Here is a 26,658-nt window from a genome sequence, read left to right on the forward strand (position 1 = left end):
TCATATTTGGCTTTGGCCGAACTTTTCGATTGATCGATTGGGCAGCCGGGACATATTTTCAGATGCTCTAGGGCTATGTGGAAAGCGCACTTTTCTTGATTGTTGTCCAAGTGGGATGCCCAATTCCATTTGTCGTTTCTAGATCTCTGCTTGATTTACGAATCTAGGTCTATTGCTGGCCTCATCCGAGAACATATTCCATAGAACTCTAATAAAGTCTTCTGGTGGCAAGTAGTCACTAGCATGCTCCCCGCCGCCTGCCATGTTACTGCTTTTCTCATTGCTCCACTTGAATTACCTTGGCGATTCTTGTTATCAAAGAGAAGCCAACAAGATCTACAACTCCGAAGGTATTCCAAAGCGAGGGCAAAGTGGCTCCCAGGGTAGATGTTTTGAGGTTCTTAATTGTGCGAACGAAGGCGAATATGCGGTCGTCGTCTGATTGAGAATCGTACGGATCGAAGCGATTTCCGTCCCGTGCGGATGTGAGTGATATTTGGCGTAGTTGGCCATATTCTGTAGGTAGGCTGCCTGCATTCGGAGTCGGACCAGGTGTCATTCTGGGAGATATTGATAAGTAGACTCCATCTCGGGCACCCAGCTTCTTGGTCGTGTGAAGGCGAGTCTGCAGGTCGATGCGGGCACCTTGAGCTGCGCTTAAGCGCTTGCTTACCTGTCGCGGTATCTATTTAGATGAGTTGAGCCTAGTCTGTTTACACTTGCCTTGGCGAGGATTAAAATGCCATAGAAAGGGTCGTGGTTGTAAGGTGAAGAGGATTGGAAATGTATGAGAAATTTAAGTAATCGTCAATTTTTGATCTTTACCCTGTGATTGCTTACTCCAGTTTCTAAGTAACTATTCTGATTCACAAAGGGTCCCTCGCGTGCTTTACACGTTCTTATTGTTTGCCACACTTCCCTCTCCATGAAGTTCATCTCTATCCTTTAAAGTACGCAACACATCCAACTACAATCACCTCCCAGACGGCCCCCTCTATATACCTCATCGAGTTTGATCTTATTTGAAATTAATGGAAGGAACATCTCCAAGATCGCCCTCCCAGGCTCGCCGACCATATCCGTTCTCAGCATCCCAAGCTCGCTCCTCCTCGACGCCTGGAACAAACTCTTCAGCTTCCACGAATCCGCAACATCCACTGCCCGTGCATTTTTCAATCCACAGTTCGATGATATCCCTCCCTGGTATGTCGCTTTCATCGTCCTCCGCCTCGCCTAGTCCCGGCCAATCCATAGCCTCCCAGATGTCTTGCATTGCTTGCGAAAACCTATGCTCAAGGCTGCTGCGCCCTGCCTCTCCCGTGGGGTTTGATTCGATGGCCCGGGCCCTGATTCTCCTAATGGTCTCGATATCCAATGGCCGGGTCTCAAATTGATCGGCGTCGGGGTCGGGGGCATCGAGGTCGGGGCTCATGAACTGCGCCATTTCATCCCATTCGGGTGGAATAAGAGGAAGAGCTCCATCATCTATGTCCATCACTTCAACTCCTTGCTCTTCGTCCTGTTGATGTGGAAGGACCTGAAGAACCTCAGATACATCCGGCGCACCTGCCGGGGCAGCTTCAGTTCCCGGTGCTTGAAGATGTTCCTGCGGCGCAGAAAGGTGAGATTGGAGGTCATCATTATCCAGGGGAAGCGTGTCGATGACTTTCTCATCCAGGGGAAGGGTATCGATGTCTTTCTCATCATCTTTTGCTTTGGAGAGCAACGGGAGAGGTTGTTGGTGCTCCATTCTGAAGTTTCTTTGTATCTTGTATCTTGTGTCTTGGGATTTGGTTGTGTCATGGTTTAGGGCTGCTTTCTCTGTGGATATAGTGTGATGAACCCCCCGTACGTGCGGTTGGGCGTCTGAACGTGTGATTAGTGCTTTGTAGGTTGTGGGCTTGTGAATGTTTGGATTATTCGGCGACGACACATTCAGATCCTTGAAGATGGAAGCGATTTGCTTGTGGACATCTGGATTAGTCGGCGATGACAGATCCATATTCTTAAATATGTATGTGGCTTGATTCATTGCATTCAAGATATTTTCAAGCCGTGAGAGCAACATAGAATGAAAGGGCATGACCTTTATCATTGTTGGATATAACAAGTGGTCGATATATTTAGATTTCAGAAGGTGAAGGTGAAGGTGAGGGTGGTGTGATAACCAAGACGTTGTTAAACACTAGGAGTATTCTGAGGTCGAAGGAGATGGACGTAGCAATGGTAAAAGCGGTGTGATTCAGATGCCAGATACCGCATTACACTGTGAGCAGTTTATATTCACGTCGGTATAAAGCGACTTGGGCAAATTGGTATTACTCAGCTTTGGCAGCCAATATTATGCTTAAGGCATATTGGGAGATCTAAATTACCTCCCCTGACTCCTATAATGGATAGCGCAGCCGTAGCTCAATCATCGCCAGTTCCCTAACCAGCAATTCAATCGGTAGTAGCGACGGTCAAGTTATGGAGTAGTGTTATATCCCCAGGCTGTATTTCCGTCTAACCCACTCCATAACACCCCCCTTCCCAATTCCCCAACCCGCCCTTCGATAATGATATGGTGCTTTGCTATTCCACTTCCCACAATACCAAGTTAGCTGTTAATAAATCCATTCACCAGAGATTCTTTGGGCCGCAGCCTTGGCTTTCTTTGGCTCTGGACAACCTGGGCAGTCGCACCAGAATCCGTAATTAAAGTGCAGCGCCGAAGGATTCCGAGAATAGGCAATGGTTATCTCCTGTCCCTTTTTGATGGACATAACGGAACGTGTAACCATTTGGTTCTTCTCCTCATCCCAACGATAACTACAGGTTGCGTAGGGGTGGCAAGCGTGGTTAAAGCGAGAAGATTTCAGGAATATTCCACATTGGGCGTTGGAAATAGTGAAACTGCGGGACGGTCAGACCAATCAATATCTCAAAGCTTGCAAAAGAGTTTCCTATGAGTTGATGTCCGGGATTGTGGGCCTGCTTTACTTACCGATTAGTTGAGAAAATCGCAAGAACTTTATGGCGTTCGATGCCGGACCACGCGTATAGACTGAGGTATTCACCCCTCTTCTCTTTTGACAGTTTTTCGAATTCGTAGAACACTTCGACAAAGGTTGCCTTAAAGAGCGGCTCCTCCGCCATAATAACGGTGTCCTCCTCTATATCCTGCACAGCAAACGCCCCGAGCCCTCCTTTCGGAGACTCCCGTACCTCGAAATACATCGTGGCAAAGAGTGGCCCTCCGGGAGCTGGGACGGGTGGCTCGGTCGAAGAGGTTGAGGAGGAAGTTGGCTTCGGAGATGAGTTTGGGGATACGGGAGGTGTCGAAAGCTGCGCCAGTTTCCAGATCGGAGAGAATGCCCCGTCGATAGGTCGGCATCGTCGAACTGGAGAAGGAGATGAGGAAGGTGAGGATGAAGGTGAGGGGTCGGGAGTTAGGAGCTGAGTGTTGATGGCGCTCGGGCCGACCCTACTCTCAGGAGCAGGCGTAATGTTGACTGTCATCGTCCCTCTTCTCTTATACTTCTGCTGATAATTAGACGTGCTACTATATCACAGAAACGCAATCGAGAAATGCGCCTAGGGTAGTGCTCACCTCCTTCCAACCGGAATCTTGCTTCAATATCCATTGCTCAAAAGTTTGAGCTAGGCAGCCCACGCCGCTGTTCTTCTTGTCGGACATCTTGAATACTCCCGAGGGAGTTGGCTCTTTGCCACTGGAACGCTGTTAGTTAATGCTATAGTCGATCTACCACAGAGAGGGAGGTAGAGAGTTGATAATTCTATGTAGAGAAGGAAGAATACGGTTGAAGATATGTCTCCGCCAAATCCACCGCAGACTCGTACGTGAAGGGTTTGGAGGGAGAAAGAACGACCGGGCCACGAGCCCGGAGGGGGAAGATGGGGAAAAGCCTGTAATGGAAAGCCTCACGGAGTATAAACTTTGGAAGGCAAAGACAGCAGTGATCGAGCCATCATTAGGATCCAATAATCAACACACATCCCAAACCCGCAGCATCTTTCGCTGACTATGTACCATTATGCTTCTCAAGAATTTGATTGACTGCTGTCAATTCCCCTGGCGCTGTCAAAACTGTACAGAAAAAGAACAATGGTGCAAAATGACAACCAGTGCGGAAGGCCCGTAAGAAAAAAGCTACTGACCTCTAGACACCATGGGAGGCGCCTGCCACGAATAAGGGGTTGGAGCATTCTAGGTCGAATCTGCATCTCGACTCTCCCAGGCAGGCGTGTAGACTTGAATAATGACCTGGCGCAACACTCCATTATTAGTGAGAAGTGGGAATGAAATTTGCTGCGGAGATCGAAAACCGGCACGAAAGTTTATTGAGGAAACAAAAAGTTGGAGTACGCGATGCCGCCTTGTAAACCAAAACAGCCAGTTAACCGATCACGTGTTTTGCCAAAAGGGGGTTGATTGTTCCCACCCACTGTGGCAGATTTTATGGAAAATAAACGAGAACTTGAGCAAGAAGTATCTAGCTACTAAAGACACTAGGAATATTTTGGCTGTGGTAACTGCAAACTGCATTTTCCAGCGGTTTTGCAGGATATGAAGACTTGGGATATTCCGCCTTTCCTAGGATTTGAATGTTTTGTCTCGTCAATGACCAGAGATGGAGAGAGACTAATGAGGGGTTTTGGAGGAAGCGGAGGTGGGATACAAAGGAAGAGTCAGGTGGTGTCTCAAATTAAAAATGAATTTCAACTTCAAAGATCATCCGTGGAGATTTGATAGCGAATAGCTTAAGAAGTTGAAGGAAACTAAATCAACAATCAGGTAATGAAATGGAGCTCTAAGCTGTGATGAGGACTAATCTATGACTTGTGAGAACTCTTCTCAGAGCTTTCAAACTGCTCAGCCCGGAAAATCAATCAACTATATAACATAGCAGTTGCCCCCTGGGGAAACAGTGACTCTCAAATCAGATAGAGCTGTGCTTTTCTGTATCCATTCTTGTTTTACCATTCTCTTTTATGAATGCATTCCCATTCTCGTATTCTTGTTGATAATGCTGCAAATAGACGCATATCGTGCACCAGCAATGCAAAATTCGTTTACATCATCCCGTCGATAGGAGGATCAATCCCCGGAAAACTATTCCCCCGCTCCGTATCCGTATCGCGGGAATGGTCCGTGTATAGCAGAGTTGGACATTTCCAGGATTATAGCAAGAGTTGCCACAGCAAGTGACGACTATACAGATGCCGCTTGCGCAATCTGAGGCCGAGGAGCATGTAACTACGCAAACCCCCTGCCAAGACACATATTCTGTATCTGAACTTTTGTAGCAGGTGTTGATGCCGTTATAAGTGGTACCACAGGCTGGGGGAGCCGAGCAGGCCGCTTCCCCAGGCACAGTAACCGTTATGGTCGGAATAGGAACCGTGATCATTATTCTCGCGGTTCCCCAGCATGAGCAGGTGCTGAGCTTCGTTAGTTTCGTCATAGAAATCATTTGCGGAGGACTTCTAACCTGGCATATTCGTGGGGCTTACTTACTGTAAGCGGTTTCATAGGATGATAGGAGGGGGATTTATGGACGACATGGTGACTAGACGTTCCACATGGTCATGGGCTTTCAAGAGATTGACCCTTCTTGGGTGTATAGGTCATACCTAGAGTCATGGTGGTCGTCCTGAGTGAGGGGCACATTAATGGAGAGGAGGGCTGCAAGGAGGCCGGTAGTGCTTATCATAGCGCGATTGTAGTTATTGCCATTGCATTCACGTTGTTGCACAAAACTTGAAGACACCCGCCGTTGAGGCAAGGACGAGAAAAGAGGCGGGGAATTTCATGTTGATGGCCATGGATTGCTCCTTGGCAACTTGGCAAGAAGACTAATATGTGTGAGGATGGTGGGTGCATAAATATTTCAATCGATCCGAGGGACAGACCTGATTTTATATCAAGTCTGCGAGGTAGATTATCTAGGCTCGGGTTAGAGGCGTACTCGTGAAAGCAATATGAAGCTCTATCGAGTTAGGCGTTAGTCTCCAAATAAAGGCAATAGAACACTGGCACACCAGCTCAAACTCTCATACCACAAGGCTAAATAAATCAGGAGCGATGTCACCGTACCGGCAGTCTGAGGGCCCTGCAGGCTGCATGCCACGACTCTGGGAGGGAAAGCTTATCACATTGTTGCCGCCAAACTGTCTCGAAGGTCCAACCGGGGCGATTCAACCTAAGCTTCGGGTTCTGCACATCATAATCTCCATGGGGCAAGCCCTACCGCGGGGTCTAGATCTGATATGAAGGCCAAGAGCTGCCCTTCCTCGCCTTGTTTTGGCGTCTCTTTCGTCCAGGTCTGGGTCTGGGTGCACTTGAGCGACTGGTTAAAGTAGTGGTCAATTGCAGTGACCGAGTGGATAGGGGAAGGTCGAGAAAAAACTTGTTTCGCTACAATCATATCGTAAACTACTGAAATTTTCAGTTAATTGCCAACTTTAATTAGATGCACTGGCGGCAATATCCAATCATTATTATGTTGTATTTATGCCGCGCCAGAGCGTTCTCAATTGAATGGGCGCTGCTTAGAACAAGCAACAAGCTGTAGTGTCTGATGTGCTGTACGAGTAGTAGGAATTACTAGTTTACCTCACTCGGCCTTCGTTGGGCGTAGGTGAAGAGTTAATCCCCCGCCCATACATATGATAGCACAATGCTCCGTATTTCGTCGTTTGTGTGTGGTTTGCTGAAAGCTTGCAGATATCCCCCCGAAACAGGACTAGTTGACTGATATGGTGGGGCCCAGCCTCATCCTCTGTACTCTGTACACTCTTCTCCAGCATTATTCGACCGACTTTTCGGCCCACGGAGGTAAAAGACAATAAACCCCGAAACCCCCTGAGGATGCTGATCATCAACCAGGCTGCTGGTTCGTGGGATTGGCCTCCTGCTGCGGCACAGTCGAAGCCGAAGTTCCGATGGAATGGTTATGTAGAGGCCAAGCGCCTCAAGCTCCAGCTTATATTCAGTCCTTTGGAGCTTGGCCTTCGTATCCAGTTGTAGGAGTTTATGGACATCGCATATTGAATCGCAGAACGCATGCTATCCAGCCAAAGACCACTAAAGGAGAGGCATAGCTTAAGTAGTATACTGGTACTGCATGCCCCATACTACCACTAGTGAGTTGCTCTTTACACAACACCACGGCTGTCCTAGGTACCCCACAATAGTGGGGGAACCCTTCTCTTCCACGATCTACTCGAGTAGAGTCTTGCACCGTCTTTCGAAGTCAAAGATTATTCCTATCCATGTCCATGCCAAGAAAGCCAATCATGCGTCGTCGATGTGCTGACATGAAGAAAGAAAGTTTAACCCGAGACTATGGGCACCGTCTCAAACAGTCCATCGGTACCGCCTAACATCGAAGGCCAATCTGGCTCTGTTGCCCAGACGCCACCAACACTCTCGAGCTCAAGCCTAAACCATCGTTCCTCCGACTTGGAGAAGGAGGCGCTGGCAGTGTTCGAAGGTCATGATGCGGATATACCCTCAAACGAAGGTTTTGTGTTAAATGAACGCGGAGAATTGAAAAGACAAGAATCGATACGGTCGCATCGCAAGCCATTGAGCAGCCCAGATAAAAGTAACGGCGTGGATATTCCGGGTCCTCATACCCCCCGTCGTGACGCCAAGGAAGACATAGAAGGGAGTGCGGCGACGGTATCAACAGAAGATGAGGATTCTAATGTGGTCTGGTGGGATGGACCTAACGATCCCCACAACCCCATGAATTTCAGCTCGTGGATAAAGACGCTGAATATCACATTGGTTTCTGCCGTATGTTTTGTAACGCCTCTCGCGTCTTCCATGTTTGCGCCAGGAGTTCCACTGTTGATGCGTGAATTTGGAAGCACAAATGCAGAGCTGGCTGGCTTCGTGGTGTCGGTCTACATTCTCGGTTTTGCTCTTGGCCCGCTGGTTCTGGCACCATTGAGCGAGATATACGGACGGCTTCCGATATATCATGTTTGCAATGTTGGATTCGTTGCTTTTACCGTTGCATGTGCACTAGCAACCAATCTAAATATGCTTGTTGGGTTTCGATTTATGGCGGGCATATTTGGGAGTGGCCCGTTGACAAACGGTACGCTTTTCATTTGTCTAAGTTAGGACTTCGCGGCTAACGGGCAATTTAGGTGGAGGAACTATTGCCGATCTAATCCAGCAAAAAGACCGAGGAAGAGCAATGTCAGCATGGGTCATGGGCCCAATGATAGGACCTATCAGTAAGTTTTTGCCTCAATATCTTTGAGACCCATCAATGCTAAGGTGGAAATCAATCAGTTGGTCCTATAGCAGGTGGCTATCTCAGCGAAGCCAAGGGCTGGCGCTGGGTCTTCTGGATCCTCACTATAGTCTCGGGAACCTGCTTCATCCTCAGCATAGTATTTATGCGAGAAACCTATGCTCCCGTAATTCTAGCTAGAAAAGCCGCACGGCTCCGCAAAGAAACAGGAAACCAAGCATTTCGCTCGAAGCTAGATGCGGGACTCTCCCCCAGGGATTTCTTCATGAGATCCATCATCCGCCCCGCAAAAATGCTCGTCCGCTCCCCAGTGGTGCTTATGGCGAGTCTTTTCGTCGGCCTCGTATATGGATATCTCTACCTACTATTCACAACCTTCACCCTTGTCTTTCAGCGAAACTACGGCTTCTCTTCCGGGTCCGTCGGGTTGTCATTCCTCGGAATTGGGGTCGGTTCTTTTATTGGTCTCATATTTTTTGCCTGGTCCTCAGACCGGACCCTCAAAAAGCGTACGGCAGCAGCAGATACAATTGCTTTGGCTGAAGGCAAAGAGTCTGGAGGGATGAAACCCGAATACAGACTCGACATGATGGTACCAACCTATGCCCTCATTCCCGTCGGCTTATTTCTCTACGGCTGGACCGCTAGATATCACGTCCACTGGATTGTGCCCATTATGTCAACGGCGCTTATTGGCATCGGCAACCTCTCTGTCTTCATGTGCATCACCACGTACCTTGTGGATGCGTTTACCATATATGCCGCTAGCGCGCTAGCGGCTAATACTGTCATCCGAAGTCTGATGGGCGCAGTTCTGCCGCTTGCGGGTGAGAAAATGTATCTTACACTTGGCTTGGGATGGGGAAATAGTCTTCTGGCTTTTGTGGCAATTGCATTCCTCCCCATACCTTGGGTGCTGGGTCGATGGGGCGAGGTGATTAGGACGAGATTTGAGATGAAGAATTTGTAACCACTTCCCGCTTGGGCTGGTTTGAAAAAGCGACTCATTTGGTTACTGCGAAGCATGCGGTATGCAATCACGGACTTCTGCATTATGTTGAAGGCATTTATTTGCGAGGGCTATTTACAGCATTGATAGATCTCTGTCTATACGATTTCATATTGGCTGGAGAGTTTTCACCTAGCCAAGGCCAGCTCTGTTTCGCCGTTTTTGGGTTGAGTAATATGTCACCTGTTTTGTTGGACAGCTTGATGGATTTCTTCTACCCTTATATTTGTTTCATCAATGCATTTATGCTGCTAAATGGATGAGATGAGAGAAGCTAAAGGTGTTTATCTCTAAAGAACAGGAGGTCCAAAGAAATGGAAACAGGAGAACCGAGACAAAACTGGGACAAGAAAGGAAGAATGGGCATGGAGCATACGGGCACGCTGCTCGTCTCGGCGCATGGCACGAGGAGGCAGCCTCATATTTCGGGGTCTAATGTATTTAATAACGCTCAACAATCCATCCCCATCTCTTAGAGACATCTATATCGCTAAGCAACTTCATTTCTGCCAGCTTAACAGCCTGGTACCTCCCCACGAGCCGCCTCCCCAGAATACCTATAAACTCCTCGTCGCTTTCCAACTCAGCTAGTGCATCATCGAGGTTCCTAGGTAACATAGTATGCACGCCCAATTTCTCCCTCTCCTCGTATTCCAAGTCGGCGGGATCTTTCTCGCAATCCACCCATGCCAACTGTTCGCGCTTAACAACACCCTGTGTTCCAGCAGCCAAAAGTGCTGCCATAGCAAGATATATATTCGCCAGCCCATCTAGACATTTAACCTCCCAGTGGGAGCCAGAAATCTTTCTGAGCACCGTCTCACGGTTCTGTGTCCCCCATGAAACCCAACTTCCACCAGCCCAATACCCATCCACAATGCGGTCATAGCTAGCAGGATTACTATATGTAAATGCCACGATGGCTGGAAGATGGGCTAAAATCCCTGCGTAGAAAGGCTCGAATGTCTCCGGCGCATTACCGTTAGGTGATGAGATAGATATATGCACATGAGATGCGGTACCGGCCTGGTTCTCGAAAGGCTTGGGGTGAAGAGTCGCTCGTAGGGAGTGCTTTGCCGCTACTGTGTTGATGATCTCACGGGCATGGAGCAGCGAGTCTACCGCTGGGAGCGGAGGGAGCGATGGGAGTACGAATTCATATTGCCCTGTTGCGCTTTCAGGATGCCATTGCTCGAGATATATGCCAGCATCACACAAACTGTCGTAGATCTCGTTGAGCATGTCTAGAATCTTGGCCCCACGGAGAGCGCGTGCCGAGCTCCAGGCGTGGCCATCAGAATCAGAGAGCTTGGTATAAGAGCTTTCAGGGGTAATCCGGGATAGGAAAACGACCTCGATCTCAAAACCGATAAGGAATTCTAGCCCGCGGGATTTGGAATTTTCGAGGACGGAGCGGAGTTTCGATCTTGGACAAAGCTCCGCCCCTGAGCCATCGTATTCACAGAATTCGCCCTGTACGGAAGCATAGTCTTTACATGGGCCCGGTCGTATAGAAGAGAGCACCGCCTGGAGCTTGTACTCTCCAGTCGCAGTAACTCCTGGTACCATCGTATCATTTTGTAGAATTCCAAGAGAAGCTTTGGTGATGCCAATCGAGAGGTGGTCGTGGCTCTGAAGAACGGCGAGCGCTCGCCTGATAGGAATTACCCTCAGTCGGGGAGTTGCTGTGTAGTCTAAGTATTGAAGACGAAGAAATTTGGTATCTGGATATTCTTCTAGGAATGCTGTAAGGAGCTGAAAATCAGAAGTCTTGGGCTGAGAAGGAGGTAACAATTTTAAAGGAAGTGGTTTTAGTGGCAGGCCGAGGTCATATAGATCATTAGACGTCCTAAAGAGAATATGCTCCACGGCCTTGACTGCCTGCGGGACGCTTAATATGTTCTTGCGCACGTAATCGGAGAGTACCTATAAATTAGCCTTTTGCCTAAGAAATAGCCGACGCGTTCTCAATGTCTTACCACTTCTAGCACTTCTCTGACTTGGATTACTGCGAGCAAATACGTTTCTGGGAACCAATGCCCATCCGTGCTCCAAAGGACCTTTTCGGTTGGGCATAGCTCCAAGATCTCACGAACTAATCGTTCTTGCCCATCTTTACTGACCATTGGAAATACCTCACCTATATCCGCATAGACATTGTCATAAACACTTGCAAGATATCCGGCTTCCTTGGTCCAAGGGTAGCTTGCATGGAGCAACACAATTGGAACATTCGGATACTTCCTGATGAAGGGTTGCAGGTGAGATGGAGATGACCGAGAGAGTGTAATGTCGTTATCGCCCAGGCCAGTGTGGAACTGAAGCGGCTTTTTATGGCCCGGAGCTGCCTGGATTAACTCAGCCGTCAAGTTTACCAGTGACGAGTTGATAAATTGGCGGTCAATTCTCTTGAACTCGGTGGCACTTTGAGCCTTCAAATCGGAGAAGAGACTCTTGAATTCCAGAATAAACTCTTCCTCTGGACAGTCCGAGATGTCAAGACCAGTTCGATAACATATAACAGATTTGAAACCGACAACTTCCGGATCCGCAATAGCCTCTTTGATACTATTAACAAAGTGGTTCTTGAATATCTGGAATGCAACTCCAAGCGTCACGGTGTGTTTGTTAAGAAGGTGCTCAATAATCTCCTCAGCCACTTTCTCAATCCTCACGATCCGCTTGCAATTGTTCCTCGTCAACTGATTGTGCCACGAGTAATCAAAAACATCCTCCTTGCCATCCAGGCCATCGTCAACCAGGATTGTCTCAACGCCCTCCAAACATCGCTTTGCCCAGGTATTATCTGGTTTCAGTCTTTGGACCTCGATCGACTGCACAACGGCTTCCCAGCTGGTCGGGCACCCTAGAATCTTAGACAATTGGGTTACAGCGCGGATGTGAGATAGTGACGACGGCGTGGCTTTCATAGCATCTCCATGAGCTTCAGTTGTTATTGCAAGGAGCGGGTATTGCTTCTGTGCTGCTGATGTGAGTAGAGGATGGGCATGATTGTCGATTATTGGCGTTGTCCGGATAGCTCTGATGAGATCTTCCATTGTCTCTGAATTCGAACCAGAGGCCTTATAAATTTTCAAATAAGACGAGCCTTACTTATTCGTCGTGCTAGAGCGACCTAGATTCGACCGTAAGTTAAACGATCAGAGTACCGGGAGCGGTAGCGAGCTGAGGAGAGACAAACACTGTGTTGGGCTGCGTTGTTTAATTCGTCAAGTGTCACAGGTTAGAAGTTGCGGTGAAAGAAGGTAACATATCATCGCTTACAAATTGATTTGACCCCGTAGGTGGTACAAGACGTAAAGCCGATGAATTGAAGGACGTGGAATATTCCTGTTGTAGTTAGGTCTTACCTTGCATCAGGTAGCTGCTTGCAGGTCACTTACAAGGCTTGTATGTTACATCAGATGAGTTTTGCACGTGATTTCACCTCACCCTTCTACCTAGGTAAGTCTTCAGTATTTAGTAGCACTAAGTAGCTATAAAAAGGTATTTGCTAGTATCTGACATACAGGCCAGGGGTTTCCGTAAGATCTAGCATTACAAAGGCATAGTAGACCGCCAACCATCCAACCTCGTTTTAAGTATCACAACAACCGAAGCAAGTAATTAGGATACGACTTGGAATTCCCTTGCCTCGCCATCTCCGCCAGAATCAGATTGGATGAAATCTAGGGCTTGAACTATATAAGATATGGTATTAGATATGTGATTCCACATTAGAAGGTATTGGTGATGCACAGGAGGAACTCACATTTGCGCAACGACACAGTAGGAATTGACCTTGCGAATTTCTAGCTCTGAGATTCCCTGGATGGCAACGGGGCTATGGCTAAGTGCTCCGATACTCGCCAATAGGAAGCTATATGCGAGATCAACTTCCTGATCGACAGCTGGAGAGCCAGCCATTAGTATTATATGTGGAGATCTGTCGTAGAGTCACAGATTCCCACGACGTGGATCACCAGTCTATGCTATAATATTGGATTGATGGTGCTGCGGAAGGACAAAATTTCGAAACGTTTGCGAGCATTGTCCGAGGGGCTTGTTGTGGGATTTGGACGAGTAGTCTCCAATTTGTGGTTTGAATTGCGTGAGAAGAGGTAGACGAGGATGCTGGCTGAGGAAGGTAAGGAAGGTGGATAATAGATAATACTTCGTATTACTTGCCCATTGGCGGCTTCTTCCACGGCTCCCTGTAGGCTAGACAAGGAATATTGGCAGATTGAGGAGGCTGGTTATTGGAATCGTATGGTTTCCATGTCCACGGTATCATGTATTCTAGGCCATAGTATTAGCATTTAGGTACTTCCTCTTTTGACCAAGGAAGGTCATCCAGGCATCGTGAGACCCCCGAATGACTATCATTAGCCATGCTGGGCACACAGTCATGTCTTTCATGTGAAATATCCTTAACTTTAATTTTGCAATCCTTCCCAAAATCTTCGTCATGGTGATCATATACTCCATTATATTATGTATACCAGAAGTGCGCTCCAATGTATATATTACAAAAGCCGAGTGCCGCTTTCGGAAAAATTGCAGACCAAAAGCGCCATGCTGCAAATGAGGGTATTAGATCTCCGCATATGTCCGTCCCGTGTATATTCATAATGATAGCTTATACCATGGTATCCTCCTTTTACCGACCCATGATCATGAATCGTCGTGTCCCATTGCCTGTCACCTTCCTGGTCACCGCGGATGATGATTCTCTTCATCAAGCCTCCCACCTCTTGGACTCCCCGGATCGATCTCGATAGACGGTAGATTTCCTATCCTTAAACTTGGTAGCTGGGGTACGCCGCCTACGCCCCTCGACGTTCTCCGCTCATCAGAAACTGGTCGCGTGGCAGATGATATGGTTCCGCTAGCTCTTCTCTCACTACCATGAGCGGCTGGAAACATCTCTTGCTGCTCTCCTCTTGCAAGGACTGGGCTTGAGTAATCTGGCGGTGGTTCGTTTATGGGCTCAACATGTGACGTCTCTAAAGGTATATTCTCGTATCCTGGAGGACTATTCGGAGGAAATTCATCGTGGTCAATCATTTCCGGACTGCTGCCCGCTCTCCCTTCGCCGGCACCTTCATCATGGCTGGCTCCGCCCACTCGTCGTAGAGGGCTATCTGGGCGAGAATGGGTGCGGGGACGGGTTAGTCCAGGAGACGGCAGATCGGTGGTTGTATCAATACTGACGACGGAACTAACGCTTCGATCTCTTCGGTGGTAGAGACTGCTGGCTGCAATGCTTGCTGCATCGCCAAGGAGACCTTCTCTTTCACTCTCCATGCTGCTCGCCCTTATTCTCGTCCCATCATGGCGCGCAACTCCAAGATCAGCATAAGAGACTGAAGATACGGCTCTTTGGCGCTCCGTCTTGAGCCGCTCATGTTCTGCTCGCAGTTCTTCTACGCTTGCCCCGGCGCTCGCCGCAGAGGACGCTCTCGCCCTTGCTTGGAGCTCTCTCAGCGCCACATAATCTCCCCTCTCCCTTGCTTCCCTCCTCAACGTCCTGCGCTCCTCCCTCTCCTCATTCTCTCGTCTTCTGGCCATTCGGACTTGGTATAGTGCTTCCATCTCCTGCTGTCTGCGTTCTTCCTCCTGATCTCCCGACTCAGGGAACTCTATCACGATATCGATACCCCCTCTTTCCCCTTCTCTTGCTAATACTTGTTCATGCTGCAATGGATTCTGATTATAAGCTGGTAATGTCATGACCGATCTGACCGATGTATTCCTGTCAACACGGGCCGCATTTGATGCAGCAGATGCCGTTGCCGCTGCCGTTGTCCGCGAGTTACTTCCCGTTTCACCATTTCCCCCCGCACCTCCGCCAAATGATGATTGACTCGGTCTTGGCGAATTTGCGGTTCGCCTGTCAGATATTGGCTCAAGATGGTCGCCTGTGTCGGGAAGACGGTGGTGGCTAGGGGCGGGCTCCCAGTTTTCCCAAGCTCTCTGCAGGAAGGGTGTCGGCACATACTTCGGATTCTTGTGCTTTATGCGCAGTCGACGGAGGAAGAGACAGAGGAAAATGGTGATGCCGAGGACGAGTGTTAAGACTCCAATCGTGATCTGGGTATGACAAGTCAATGTTCGTTCACGTACAGCACGCAGAGGAATAAGCTATCAGCACATACAGCGAGAGTTGGAGAAGGGTTAGATTTCTGAGAGCTCGAGGCAGCGGGGGTCGGGGTGCGAGAAGGACGGGAGGTAAAGGTAGCGGTAGATGTTGGTGTTTGAGTGGGAGTCGGAGTTGTGGTGATGGATATGGATATGGATGGGCTTGATGGGGCGCCGCTAGACGGTGTGGGACTGCTGTCGCTATTGCTGGTGCTGGCCGTCGTTGGACTCGTGGTGGCGATGTCTGGTTGCTGTCGCCGATCAACTGTTGCTCCCGACAGATACATTATTGCGCTCAATTCAAGTAATGAAAGGGGCGTTGACGTTCAATGGCTGCGTCAAAGCGAGGGCTGGTGTCCAGAGATCATAACCGTACGATATGATAGTCCGAGGCGGTACCAGGCAGTGGCAGTCAATCGGACATTCCTGGATGGCTATACCAGATCTTGCTCGACGGTGTGATCAAATACTGGTCGATATGATACGCGCGTTAACTGGCGATGATGGTGGGAGCAGGGAAGGGAAGAAGACGAGACGGACGTTGGTAGGGCTGAACTGGTGCCGCGGCTCTACGACACCCAGGTTGGGATGTTCCAGGCAGATACTTCGTACACCAGCAGCAGTCTCAAGAGTAAGAAGGAATAATAAGAATAAGATTGCAGTAACGTTGTCTCGTCTCACAGTTCCAGGTCCAGGTCCAGGTCCAGTTCCAGTTCCAGTTCCAGTTCCACCGCCATGTGTTTGTAGCTTGGGATCGTGGTTTGACAGTAGCGCGGTCGCCCCGTAGCGCATTCGTAGCTGGACCACTATGCTTCTAGCACGAAGCGTCTGCTGCGGCGCCCATCTGGAGTTGTCCGTGAACGGATCGGTGCGCGGGCTTGGGATGGGACGAGGAGAGTACTTCGTAATTATTAGTGGCGGAGTACAGTATCAGCCACTCCAGCACCCTATTGTGGATTCTCACCAGCAAAGTCCCCCCAGTACTACTGGTAGTACTCGAGTACTTCGTCCTTTGCGTATTATTAATACTGCGAAGGAGACTCCGTATCGCCCCCTGTTTTCAGATCGGAGATAGCGCGGGTGGGTTGCAGTTAAGGGGAAAACGTCTCAAACCTACCCAGGCACCGTATTAGGTACTTGTACTTGTTCTACTTGTACCAATACACTATGCACCTCGGCGTCTCAAATGCCCACGCCCACGCCCACATCCACCCCTATACATGTACCTTCGATTGCACACGCACCAGTCTCGTATTAACTTCACTGGCTTTCGATATTGATAACGCCTGAGCTTTATGGTCCCGATGTAGTTGCTGTACTTTTGTAATTAATAAAAAAACTCAATTGTTGCGTACGCCCCTCAATGTTTCTATAGCCTCTCCTTGCTTGGCCTTTGCTAATTGACTTCTCGAAGTTGTAGAAATTCGCGGACAACCTACAATCCCTCAAGGTAGGGTACGGTACAGTGCTCCCACGATTCCGTCCCTTTATTAGTTTATTTCTTGGGCAGTTCTTAACTCCAACAAATATTAGTATTAATAAGGTGCATAATTATAGTAAGAGAATCCGATTGGTTATGTAATTACAATCGTTCCTGTCAGTAAATCATGGTATTATACGGCCAAGTCCATTCTGTGAAATCTCTATTCGTGCGTTACTCGAGATACTGTCATTTTGGAGTTGCCCTTTGCCTTTGTCCAATCTCAATTCATCCTCAGCTAGTTTGTTTCCATTGGCCTCATGAGCTTGTCTATATCATGCAGGCGGCCGAGGAAATCTGGGGTACACCTTGGAAATTAATCAAATTCTATGATTTATGCCTAGGTATTAACCCCGCTACTTGTCCGATCTGTCAGCGAGGTATGATGTTCTGCATACTTTTTATGGTAGACACTGTTCTAATTTTACAACAACGAGAAACTTACTATGTATTCCGGACTGCTTAGCCTATCATTCACGACTCATGAAACACATGGGACGTGTCGGTATCCTCTTCTGTGTCTTGTAGTTGGGGCTGGCTTTAGGACGCCCTGGCACTTTTTATCCTGAACTGCACGTGCTAAGTCCCGATCCCGATCCGGATACCCTCAAATTTATTCGAAACTTTTTGCGGCCCTTTAGAAAATACCATCCTTCTGAGAAAATGAGGTGGTTTGGCACGTATATTATCGACTTGTTTCTGCCTTGCGGTAGGTGTACGAAGTAGGTGCTGCGACGTACAATATCAATAATAATACCCCGGTTAAAATCTGCGAACCCTCCCCCCTGACTGGAGCAACGATACTTTGTATACGGTACTTGATGTTGGGAATAACTAACAGCTAATAACCAGCAACGTTCCCACCTTAATTTATTTAGCTCGTCTTACTTATACTGAAATGGTTCCCATACCATTATCTTTTCTCTCCAACTCAACTACTCGGCGCAAAGCATAAGCGGACTTCAGTATGGCTTCCCTTCATTCCGTTCATCTGAATTTCAAAGGTTAGTTCGGCAGCCTGCTCGAGACTCCAGATTTTTCGATTATTACATGGCTGGCGTTCGGGGCCAGTTTGCAGCTGTTAGCCCAGGAATCTCTCCCCTGGTGACTGAAAGTTCGGATGGCGTTGTTTTGTTCTTTTTGGGGGCGCGGATTAATTAGTTTGTAGCCCCATTCTCGCCGCGAAGGCTAAGTGTAGATTGACTGCGTTGCGTTGTGCGATCCTCTTGGCAAACTGGCGCCTGGTGTTGCCGACATCGATAAAGCATTTAAAGACATGTGGAAGGAAGCGGAGAAGAATCGAATAAAATGGAGTTGTCAATTGCATCTTCCACCGCTTTCTGTTCTTCCTCGGTTTATTCTAATCTAGGTATTTATTAAATCTCGGGAGATCGGAAACCCTTCTCGATATTTCGGACAAAGAAGGGATTACCGCATTTTGGATTTCATATTGGAAAGATCTCAATGGCCTTCGGAAATTCGCATCTTCACCTGTCCATAGCCTTGGCTAGAGTGGTTTTGTTAGAAACAAATTTCCGTATATGGGGATCATGCACGAGACATATCATGTACCGAAGGGCCACTGGGAGACCGCCTATGATAATTGTCCACCTCTAGGACTAGGCAAGTGAACATTCCCAATTAAGTAGTACCGGAATCTTTGATTTGCTGGCCACTGTGAAACTAAACAGGAAGGGCCAAGTACGTCGTCAATGAGGAGTCGGATCGTCTCAAGCTTGGAGTTATACTTCAACCCAGTTCTAGAAACTCAACGATGTTTAGTCGAATGGGGAAGGAGAAGGAACCGGAGTGAGAATGAATAGCGCGCGCAATTAGTGCACGAATGGCAATGGATAAAAAGCATTGCGTGGTACGTGCTGCCGTAATACATCTGGGTATTGGTTATTTAGAAGAGTCGGGAATGTTTGATAAGTTGCAATGAAATCGTAGATAACGCCGCACACACAGCCATATAAAATACCCGTGACGACTTTTTGTAGAATTGCAGACCATCAGCAAGCACTGCCTAATAGGTAGTTTGGGGCGAAATGGTATAAGCTCTAATAGCAAGCGCCGTTGATTTAATCACGAATTTCAGGCCGGAGAGCAGCAGAGAAAGACTTGGAGGATTTCGGAAGATATCCAATTTCCATTGTCGCATTGGAGGCGGCTTTGTCACGGGTATAATTCAATATACCAATGCATGCTGTTTGATCTCGTGTGGCTAAATTGACATTGGTTATCCTCATGAACTATGACGGCTAACGCGCGTGGCTAGCAAGAGGTCGAATTCGGATAGGAGTTGAGCTTCCCCAGGGCTGAAGCACGGATGCAGTTCATCGTTTCCAGCAGCCAATTTTGGCATCGAACTATAGTATAACGTTGAACAGACCAATGGAAGGCGACTATACCATTCCATTGTTGGGGCATTATCAAATAAAAGGCGTTCATATGCGGAAGCGATAGTGGGAAAAGCCAACGGTAACTGGTCGTTGACCTTCAAAGAGACAATTTTGAGCTTCGAGATTGACAAATAAGAGTATGAGCGTCTGGACTTTGCACTTAATATCGGTGCTACGCCCATAATATTCGGCACTTGCCGGGTGTTTACTAATATGAGCTCCTCATAGCAGGACATATTGAAGATCTCTTCACCCAAGGTTAGGGCCATGCCTCTATCGGTAACAAAACCAACAGTGTCAACGATAAATTAGAAGTAACTCATAGATATAGGAATGCCTCATCGTATATGATCATTTGTACACCAGTGAAGCTTTCCAGCATAATCCCAACTAGTATACAGCGCAATTTCTAGTACAATATCTAATCCATCTTGCCACCTGTCAACTCCTCAGCAATCTTCTTGATCCTTTCCCCAGTAATGACAGCAGGGCCACTGTGGTAATCAATGACCCTCTTCTGTGAGTGGTTGATCGTCGACAGCATATTCCGAACAGTTGGAGGAGGTCCCTTAGCGTCCCAAATGTTGTTGGAACTTGATCCCTGGAATGGGAACTTGACAAATATCTCCTCAATCTTTGCATCGAGCTGCTCTTCCGTCGTGATGAATGACCGAGCATTCATGTACAGAGTATGAAGTGCGTTTTTCCGGGCGTCTTCCCTCGCAGCTTCGTTCGCTGCCACTCTCGCTGCCTTCTTGGCAACCCGGACCTTCCGGTATGGATCCGGAACAGGACCAACTTGAAGGGTGCGCATTGCTTCTGTGATTGTCGGGCTTGTCAATCTTTCGTCTTCCCGCTGAGGCGCATGAAGCCGCGCTTCCCTTTCCCTGCTCTTCGTCAAACTCCGATGGGCAACCCTTTGATCCTGACGTGTCTTTCTCGCACGCAATGCCACAAGGCCCTCGCGCAGATTTTTCCGCCTCATTTCAGCCATTTCGCGTTTCCATGCCACATAATCATTCGCTGGTTCGGACTGTGCTGTCGGTGTAGGAATCGTCGCACCAAAATATTCGGCAGAGGTCTTGTTGCCGGCACGTTTTGGAAACAAATCTCGGGGCCTAGGCAGAACGCCTTTTATGACCGGTTTGGACCGAACTTGTGGTTGAACTGAGGCGGGGATCTCGATAAATTTGGGGCTCTCTGGTCCGATCAGGCAGACCGAGGCGGTTGTCGAGAAGGATCGTAGTTGGACGTGGCCATTGGGACATCTGAGCCGAGCCAGAGCTCCAATTGAGCTCTTGGGTAATGACGAAGCCATTTCAGATGTAGCTTGCGCCGGCTCGGGATGTGAGGGTGAGGATGCACCTTGCGTACTGAGTGTTTTTGGTTTGAGGTTGTCGATATTGTTGATAGGGGAGCCACATGAAAACTTTAGCGCGCTTTCTTTAGCGCGGTCCAGCCACAGTCAAGCCACATCCATATTTTCTCCCCATCCTCTTCCATTCAGAAAAATTATTTGCCGACTCTTCTGAAATAACAAATAGTCCACCACCCAACCCCAACACAACAGCGCTGTGCGCACCCCTAGTTCAATATGGGTTCCGGTAAGAAAGAGGCCCAGCGAAAGATCCGCCAGGGGAAGGTTGGCGATGGCATGGCAAATGTCAAGGTCAAGGGCGAGAATTTCTATCGGTATGTCGACCCTGCTACTGCTAATAGATGGGGTGGAGGCTGACTGGGGATATTATTGCAGCACTGCAAAGCAGGCTAAGACCCTGAACATGTTCAAGGAGGGCAAAGCCCAAAGAAACGCTGCTGGTGATATCACAAAAGCTGCATCTTTTCAAAGTCGGCAGGTTCCTCAAGCACGAGTTGAACCGAATCGCAAGTGGTTCACCAATACTAGAGTCATTGGCCAAGATGCCCTCAATTCATTTCGAGAAGCCATGGCTGAACGAGCGTCTGATCCATATTCGGTGCTGTTAAAGAGTAACAAACTACCCTTAAGCTTAATCCGCGACGGCCAGGGAAAGAATGGGCTTAAACAGCATCAAGCCAAAATGACTGTGGAGACGTCTCCATTTGGAGAAGTATTTGGTCCCAAGGCTCAGAGGAAGAGAGTACGGCTTGGTGTTAGCTCGGTAGAAGATCTTGCTGAGGACAGTGTGAAGTCTCACGACACATACTTGGATCGTCTGGAGCAATCTAGACTCTTAAGCGGAAATTCAGGCGCGGATGCTGAAGCAATCGGCGAAGCAGTAGTTCCGGACGATGGCTATGTCACAAGCGCTCGAGAAGCTATTTTCAACAAAGGGCAAAGCAAGCGGATCTGGAACGAGCTTTACAAGGTCATTGATTCTTCAGACGTCGTTATCCATGTGCTGGACGCCAGAGACCCATTGGGCACACGATGTCGGAGTGTCGAGAAATATATCAAGGAGGAGGCCCCGCATAAGCACTTGATATTCGTGTTGAACAAGTGTGATTTGGTGCCTACTCGTGTTGCCGTAAGTCCCCTCTTCTCTTTTTCTGGTTTCCCCCGTTCCATCGTTAAGTCAAGGCTCCTTCTGCATTAACGTGCTCGTCACAATGGAAGGCTGTCTGTTACAACTTTGGTAGATTGACTCCATTCTCGCCGCTCTCGATCTTCGGATCGTGAGTAGACAGCTAGCCGTCTTGGCAAGTCTATCGCATAGAGTCTGGTCATGTTTCGTTTGAGTTGAATGCTACTTCCGCCTTCAGGTGGCTTGTGGTAGTTTTCTTAGTAATGATTCATACATACCAATTGAACAATTCACTTCTTGTGCTCATGTACTAATAAGTGCAGGCTTCCTGGGTCAGGTATCTGTCGAAAGACTACCCAACACTAGCATTTCATGCATCAATCACCAACTCCTTTGGCAAAGGATCCCTAATCCAACTCCTTCGTCAATTCTCCTCCCTTCATTCAGACCGCAAACAGATCTCTGTTGGCTTCATCGGATATCCAAACACCGGAAAATCCTCCATCATAAATACACTTCGCAAAAAGAAGGTCTGCACAGTCGCACCAATTCCAGGCGAAACCAAAATCTGGCAATACATTACGCTCATGAAGCGGATATATCTGATTGATTGTCCGGGTGTTGTTCCTCCTAGTACTACAGATACCCCTCAAGATATTTTATTGCGAGGAGTAGTAAGGGTAGAGAACGTTGAAAATCCAGAACAGTACATCCCAGCTGTACTGGATAAAACAAAGCCACAGCACATCGAAAGAACATACCAAATCAAGGGGTATAAAAACCACATTGAATTCCTGGAGCTCCTGGCAAGAAAAGCAGGAAGGTTACTCCACGGTGGTGAACCAGATGTTGATGGCGTAGCGAAGATGGTATTGAACGACTTTCTCCGCGGGAAAATTCCGTGGTTCACTCCTCCACCATTGCTGGAAGGGGCGGCCGGGGAGGCCGGGGAGACCGGCGTCGAAGGTCGACAGGGAAGGTTGGGAGAAATGGGTAAGAAGAGGAAACGTGATGATGAATCAGTCGCGGATACATCCACTGCTGGTACATCAATCGCCGAACCAACCTCAACTGGCGATGAAAATGACGAGTTCGAGGGCTTTGGTAGCGATGATGGTGGTGTGGCATTAGATGATGTTGCCGGTGATGTAGATGCTGCTTTTGGACTAGACTCTGAAGATGAGAATAGTGAAGCTGGTTCCGAGGCTGAAGACGATGAGGAAGACGACGAGGAAGATTCTGCCCATGCTGCTGAGGAGCAATTGCTGGGTGAGCTACGTGAGGATGTGGAGGACAAAACCGAAAAACGTCCGCCTTCAAGGAAGAAACGTCAAAAGCAGTAAATAAATTAATTCAAAGAGTATCTCAATTCAGTTGCTCTCCTCAAAACTGTGCCTTGGTCATTCAGCCCAGTGATGTCATTGTATTCGATCTTCGCCCTTACTGAGTGGTCCACGGCTGTGTAAAGAATTTTCTGTTCGGCCAAGGAGCTTGGCAAGTTAGGCTTCATCATTGTGTTAAGATGTCGTACATAACGAGTTGTTCTGGACGCTCAACGATCGAATCAAGTAGGCGCCTAGGGACTTCGCCCTTTTATTTACTTCTAATTTATCATGGAAGCAGCTTCAAAGAACTAATAGTTGTTCCAAGAACTCCTGAAGCATTCTCCCAAATTTCGCAGAATCCATATTTCATTCATGATATCTGAGTTGATGTAAAGTCTGCGGTTACAGTCTACATAATATTCAATACACCGTGGCCCACAATCGAACATTCCATGAATCGCTATATGAGGATCTAGCTATTGCTCGTAAACCTTCAAAGTTAAAATTAAGACCTCTTTTATCTCTCGTAACGGATTTAGCCAAGTCCCAAACTTCAGCTCTAGGATCTAGGAGAGACATTCCCAGAAGTAGACTTTCCTCTGAGTCTCTCTAGGAACATCATAGACTTCCGTTTCACGATCCCACGATTGCTGGTGCTCGCACTAGTGGAATCAGGGTTCTGGCTCTCCGTACTTTGTCCTTGAATTGGGTAGGTCGAGCTTGTTCCAGGTGGTTCAGGTTCGGGCGCCATGGCTGGAGAGCCCACTAGAGAATTCAACGCGCGCAGGAACGCTGGATCTTGTCCATTGATTTTATTCATTTCGTCCGGATCTACAACCATCGGAATAGGTGATTTTTTAAAGCGATGAATGCCCGGACCTAAGCCTGGAGTTCTCAAGTCGTGGTAGGAGTAATCTCGAAAGACACGAGAATGCTCACTAAGAGGGGCAAGAGACTCTTCATTAGGGAATGGAGCAATTGAGTTGTGGTATTGCCAGGCCCATGTGGGGATTAGAGCTCCAACTTCACAAGGCGGGAGGTCATCCAAATCGAGGCCGTCTTCTTCATCAAATCTAACAGCTACCGTTGCGCCATAGCTCGACGAGCTGGAAGAGTCTGAAGACGATCTGGCATGGTTACGGGGTGGTCTTTCCTCCAATTTTAGTTTCGAGGAGGCGGATTGAGTCGACTGAGTCGACCGTGTCCATGTCGATCCAGAATTAGACGAGAAGCTTGAGGAGGATGACTGAACAGGTAATGGAGGCCAGGCAGGCTTTTCGGGAACGATATACTCAGGCTCATCTTCGCCGTCTGAGAATAGAGCCGAGAGCAGCACCCTGGTGTATGTCGGCGCGAATCCAGCCAGTCGACACTTCTGGAGAATGCCTCGGAGACTACAGAGAAGGTAACCAATATGCACGACTGTATCGGAACAAACAGGGTCTGAATGCAAGAAATAAAAGGTCAGCAACCATCAATATATTCACCACATGAAGTACATACCAGCATCTGGGCCAAACTCATAAACAAACGATTGCTGAATATATGGGTAGGAGTTATCATAGCGTCTGCACAGAACATTGAATTCGCTGATTGTCGAATTGTCCTTACGCTGAGCAATGCCTTTGATAATGTCGACCAGCAATAACTCGATCTTCTTCATGTTGTAGTTAGACTCCGGAGCCGACTCCATGTAGCATCCACCAAATATAGTGCAATCGATTTCCACTGTGAGATGCTGAATAATATCGAGGCGGCTTTTAACCCAGACGTGTGATAGCGGAGAAAATATCGGGCCGCAAAGTGTGTTCAAAGTGATGAGAAAGTGGAATTCAGTCCAGAAATAGACCATAAGGTCATTACGAAGGGCACGGCAAGCCTCAAGACCCCCTTGGACATGTTCGAGGACAGCCCAAGGGGAAACTAGATCGTTTTCCTGAAAGATAATCTTAGTTGCAAATCGCGGAGAGAGTGTGACCCGTCGGGCTTCATTTGGGAAACAGTAGCGGTAGATTGTCCGCCGAATAGCCGCTGGCAAGCTGGAGAGCGGCTGGTTGTTGATTAATGTATGTGCGGCTCTTTCGGGATACAACGTTGGACGTGCTGGAAGATTTGAAATGGCCAAGAGGTCAACGTCTCTATCAAGAGGAGGAAGTGGTGGTGGTGGGATAATCCATCGCCTGTTCATACGCCTGAGAGCCCTGCGAATCTTGGCTTCATCACGCCTACGTGTGAGAGAACCGGGGGTCTGACATGAAGCATCGTCTTGGTCAGCGTAACCATTTTCACATCGACGTGAATCAATGCTGGCGTGCGACGGTGGGACGAACGACGAGGAGATGCTCGGGGTGCTAAATCGAAAGGAGGGTCGCGGCGACTTGATCGGCGAGTGACTTGGAGGCACCAGGTCATCTTCAGCGGCGTCAAGTGACATGATGAAAGCGACTCTTGCTCTGACAGGACTACCACAATAGAATTGGGGTTCTGAGGTTTGGTTTTGGTTTTGTCAATTGGTGGGCGCAGAGGAGATAGTGTGCTCGATCTAGGTCGCGACCAAAGTTTGTTGTGCTCGCTTGGGCGTTACTTGGAGACTTCCATTCATCACTGACCGCCTATTAATTGCCCAAGGCAATCACGATTGAAGGCGTGCAAAATACCTTAGGGAACAAACCCCTTTAGCTTCAACACCACTTGGATTTTCGTAATAGTGACAAAGCTAAGACGGGCTCAGCCCGCAACATATCTCTTTCAGTTAATAGTTGCACAGCAGGCTGCGGACATATAACCACGAATTCCACTTGGTTAACTATACTTGAGCCGCATGGCATCCACGCCGAGTATGAGATGGCCATGGCTGCACAGTTATCTTGATAGCCAAGTAGAGGATATGAGAGGATGAGTGCGTTACAGCTGACTAGGTGGCCCTAATGACTAAAAGAGAAATAAAATGATCTGCATGAACGTGAACTGAAGCCATTGAAGATCTTTATAGAGCATGAAGCTAAGCCGTGCAACAGTAGAGGGACACGGGTAGACCAAGAATGATCTCACCCACATCCACAAGGACAATCGACGTTCACAATTTAACGGTTGGGCAGCAGCTAGGAATATATCTATAGCAAATGAAGGGATAATATGGAGCGTATTAGGAGTTGACTCGTTGCATTAAATGCCATTGAAAAGCCAATGAAATATTCGATGCTTGATTATTTTGATTTAATGGAGGATTTTATAGAAGGCGGCTGCTTTCACACCTTCGTAGTACTTGGAAATAAAGATTGACATATCTTGAATAGACGGTTTATACAGTCCATATGCAGTAGAGCGGACGGATATTAGTGTACGGATCGATCAGCAGCGCAGTGTTTGAGGCCGCTGATCTGTATCCTGCATAGGACAAGCACTCATTATTGCATTAGATGCCGGTCCAAAGGGTATCCAGGAGCCCAGGAGCTGGCATCTGTTACACGTTCCAATTATTGAAAGGGTTAAGGTAAGAAGTGGCAATTGAGGCGATGTCG

General features: G+C 48.1%; 8 protein-coding genes across 8 annotated transcripts; 2 read left to right on the forward strand and 6 right to left on the reverse strand.

The window, feature by feature from the left end:
* Positions 1–1,018: 1,018 nt before the first annotated feature.
* Positions 1,019–2,002, reverse strand: BP5553_09879 (uncharacterized protein; the record flags this gene model as incomplete). Its single annotated transcript, XM_032018502.1, has 1 exon — positions 1,019–2,002. The coding sequence occupies one exon, from the start codon at positions 2,000–2,002 to the stop codon at positions 1,019–1,021; it is 984 nt and encodes a 327-aa protein (XP_031865339.1).
* Positions 2,003–2,606: 604 nt separating this feature from the next.
* Positions 2,607–3,679, reverse strand: BP5553_09880 (uncharacterized protein; the record flags this gene model as incomplete). The annotated part of the gene is made up of 3 exons (XM_032018503.1): positions 2,607–2,895; positions 2,987–3,522; positions 3,593–3,679. 3 exons carry the CDS (start codon positions 3,677–3,679, stop codon positions 2,607–2,609), a joined length of 912 nt encoding a protein of 303 aa, XP_031865340.1.
* A 3,672-nt stretch (positions 3,680–7,351) lies between these two features.
* On the forward strand, positions 7,352–9,246 carry BP5553_09881 (Bicyclomycin resistance protein; the record flags this gene model as incomplete). Its single annotated transcript, XM_032018504.1, has 3 exons — positions 7,352–8,114; positions 8,167–8,256; positions 8,315–9,246. The coding sequence occupies 3 exons, from the start codon at positions 7,352–7,354 to the stop codon at positions 9,244–9,246; spliced, it is 1,785 nt and encodes a 594-aa protein (XP_031865341.1).
* Positions 9,247–9,726: 480 nt separating this feature from the next.
* On the reverse strand, positions 9,727–12,344 carry BP5553_09882 (Uncharacterized protein; the record flags this gene model as incomplete). The annotated part of the gene is made up of 2 exons (XM_032018505.1): positions 9,727–11,211; positions 11,265–12,344. The coding sequence occupies 2 exons, from the start codon at positions 12,342–12,344 to the stop codon at positions 9,727–9,729; spliced, it is 2,565 nt and encodes an 854-aa protein (XP_031865342.1).
* Positions 12,345–13,998: 1,654 nt separating this feature from the next.
* On the reverse strand, positions 13,999–15,713 carry BP5553_09883 (Uncharacterized protein; the record flags this gene model as incomplete). The annotated part of the gene is made up of 2 exons (XM_032018506.1): positions 13,999–15,378; positions 15,444–15,713. 2 exons carry the CDS (start codon positions 15,711–15,713, stop codon positions 13,999–14,001), a joined length of 1,650 nt encoding a protein of 549 aa, XP_031865343.1.
* A 4,016-nt stretch (positions 15,714–19,729) lies between these two features.
* BP5553_09884 (Uncharacterized protein) lies at positions 19,730–20,626 on the reverse strand (the record flags this gene model as incomplete). Its single annotated transcript, XM_032018507.1, has 1 exon — positions 19,730–20,626. One exon carries the CDS (start codon positions 20,624–20,626, stop codon positions 19,730–19,732), a length of 897 nt encoding a protein of 298 aa, XP_031865344.1.
* A 276-nt stretch (positions 20,627–20,902) lies between these two features.
* BP5553_09885 (p-loop containing nucleoside triphosphate hydrolase) lies at positions 20,903–23,155 on the forward strand (the record flags this gene model as incomplete). The annotated part of the gene is made up of 3 exons (XM_032018508.1): positions 20,903–21,000; positions 21,062–21,815; positions 22,136–23,155. 3 exons carry the CDS (start codon positions 20,903–20,905, stop codon positions 23,153–23,155), a joined length of 1,872 nt encoding a protein of 623 aa, XP_031865345.1.
* A 541-nt stretch (positions 23,156–23,696) lies between these two features.
* BP5553_09886 (uncharacterized protein) lies at positions 23,697–25,571 on the reverse strand (the record flags this gene model as incomplete). Its single annotated transcript, XM_032018509.1, has 2 exons — positions 23,697–24,559; positions 24,641–25,571. The coding sequence occupies 2 exons, from the start codon at positions 25,569–25,571 to the stop codon at positions 23,697–23,699; spliced, it is 1,794 nt and encodes a 597-aa protein (XP_031865346.1).
* Between the last annotated feature and the right edge of the window lie 1,087 nt (positions 25,572–26,658).

This window comes from Venustampulla echinocandica, assembly GCF_003357145.1.
Source record: "Venustampulla echinocandica strain BP 5553 chromosome Unknown scaffold_12, whole genome shotgun sequence".
Taxonomy (NCBI): Eukaryota; Fungi; Ascomycota; class Leotiomycetes; order Helotiales; family Pleuroascaceae; genus Venustampulla; species Venustampulla echinocandica.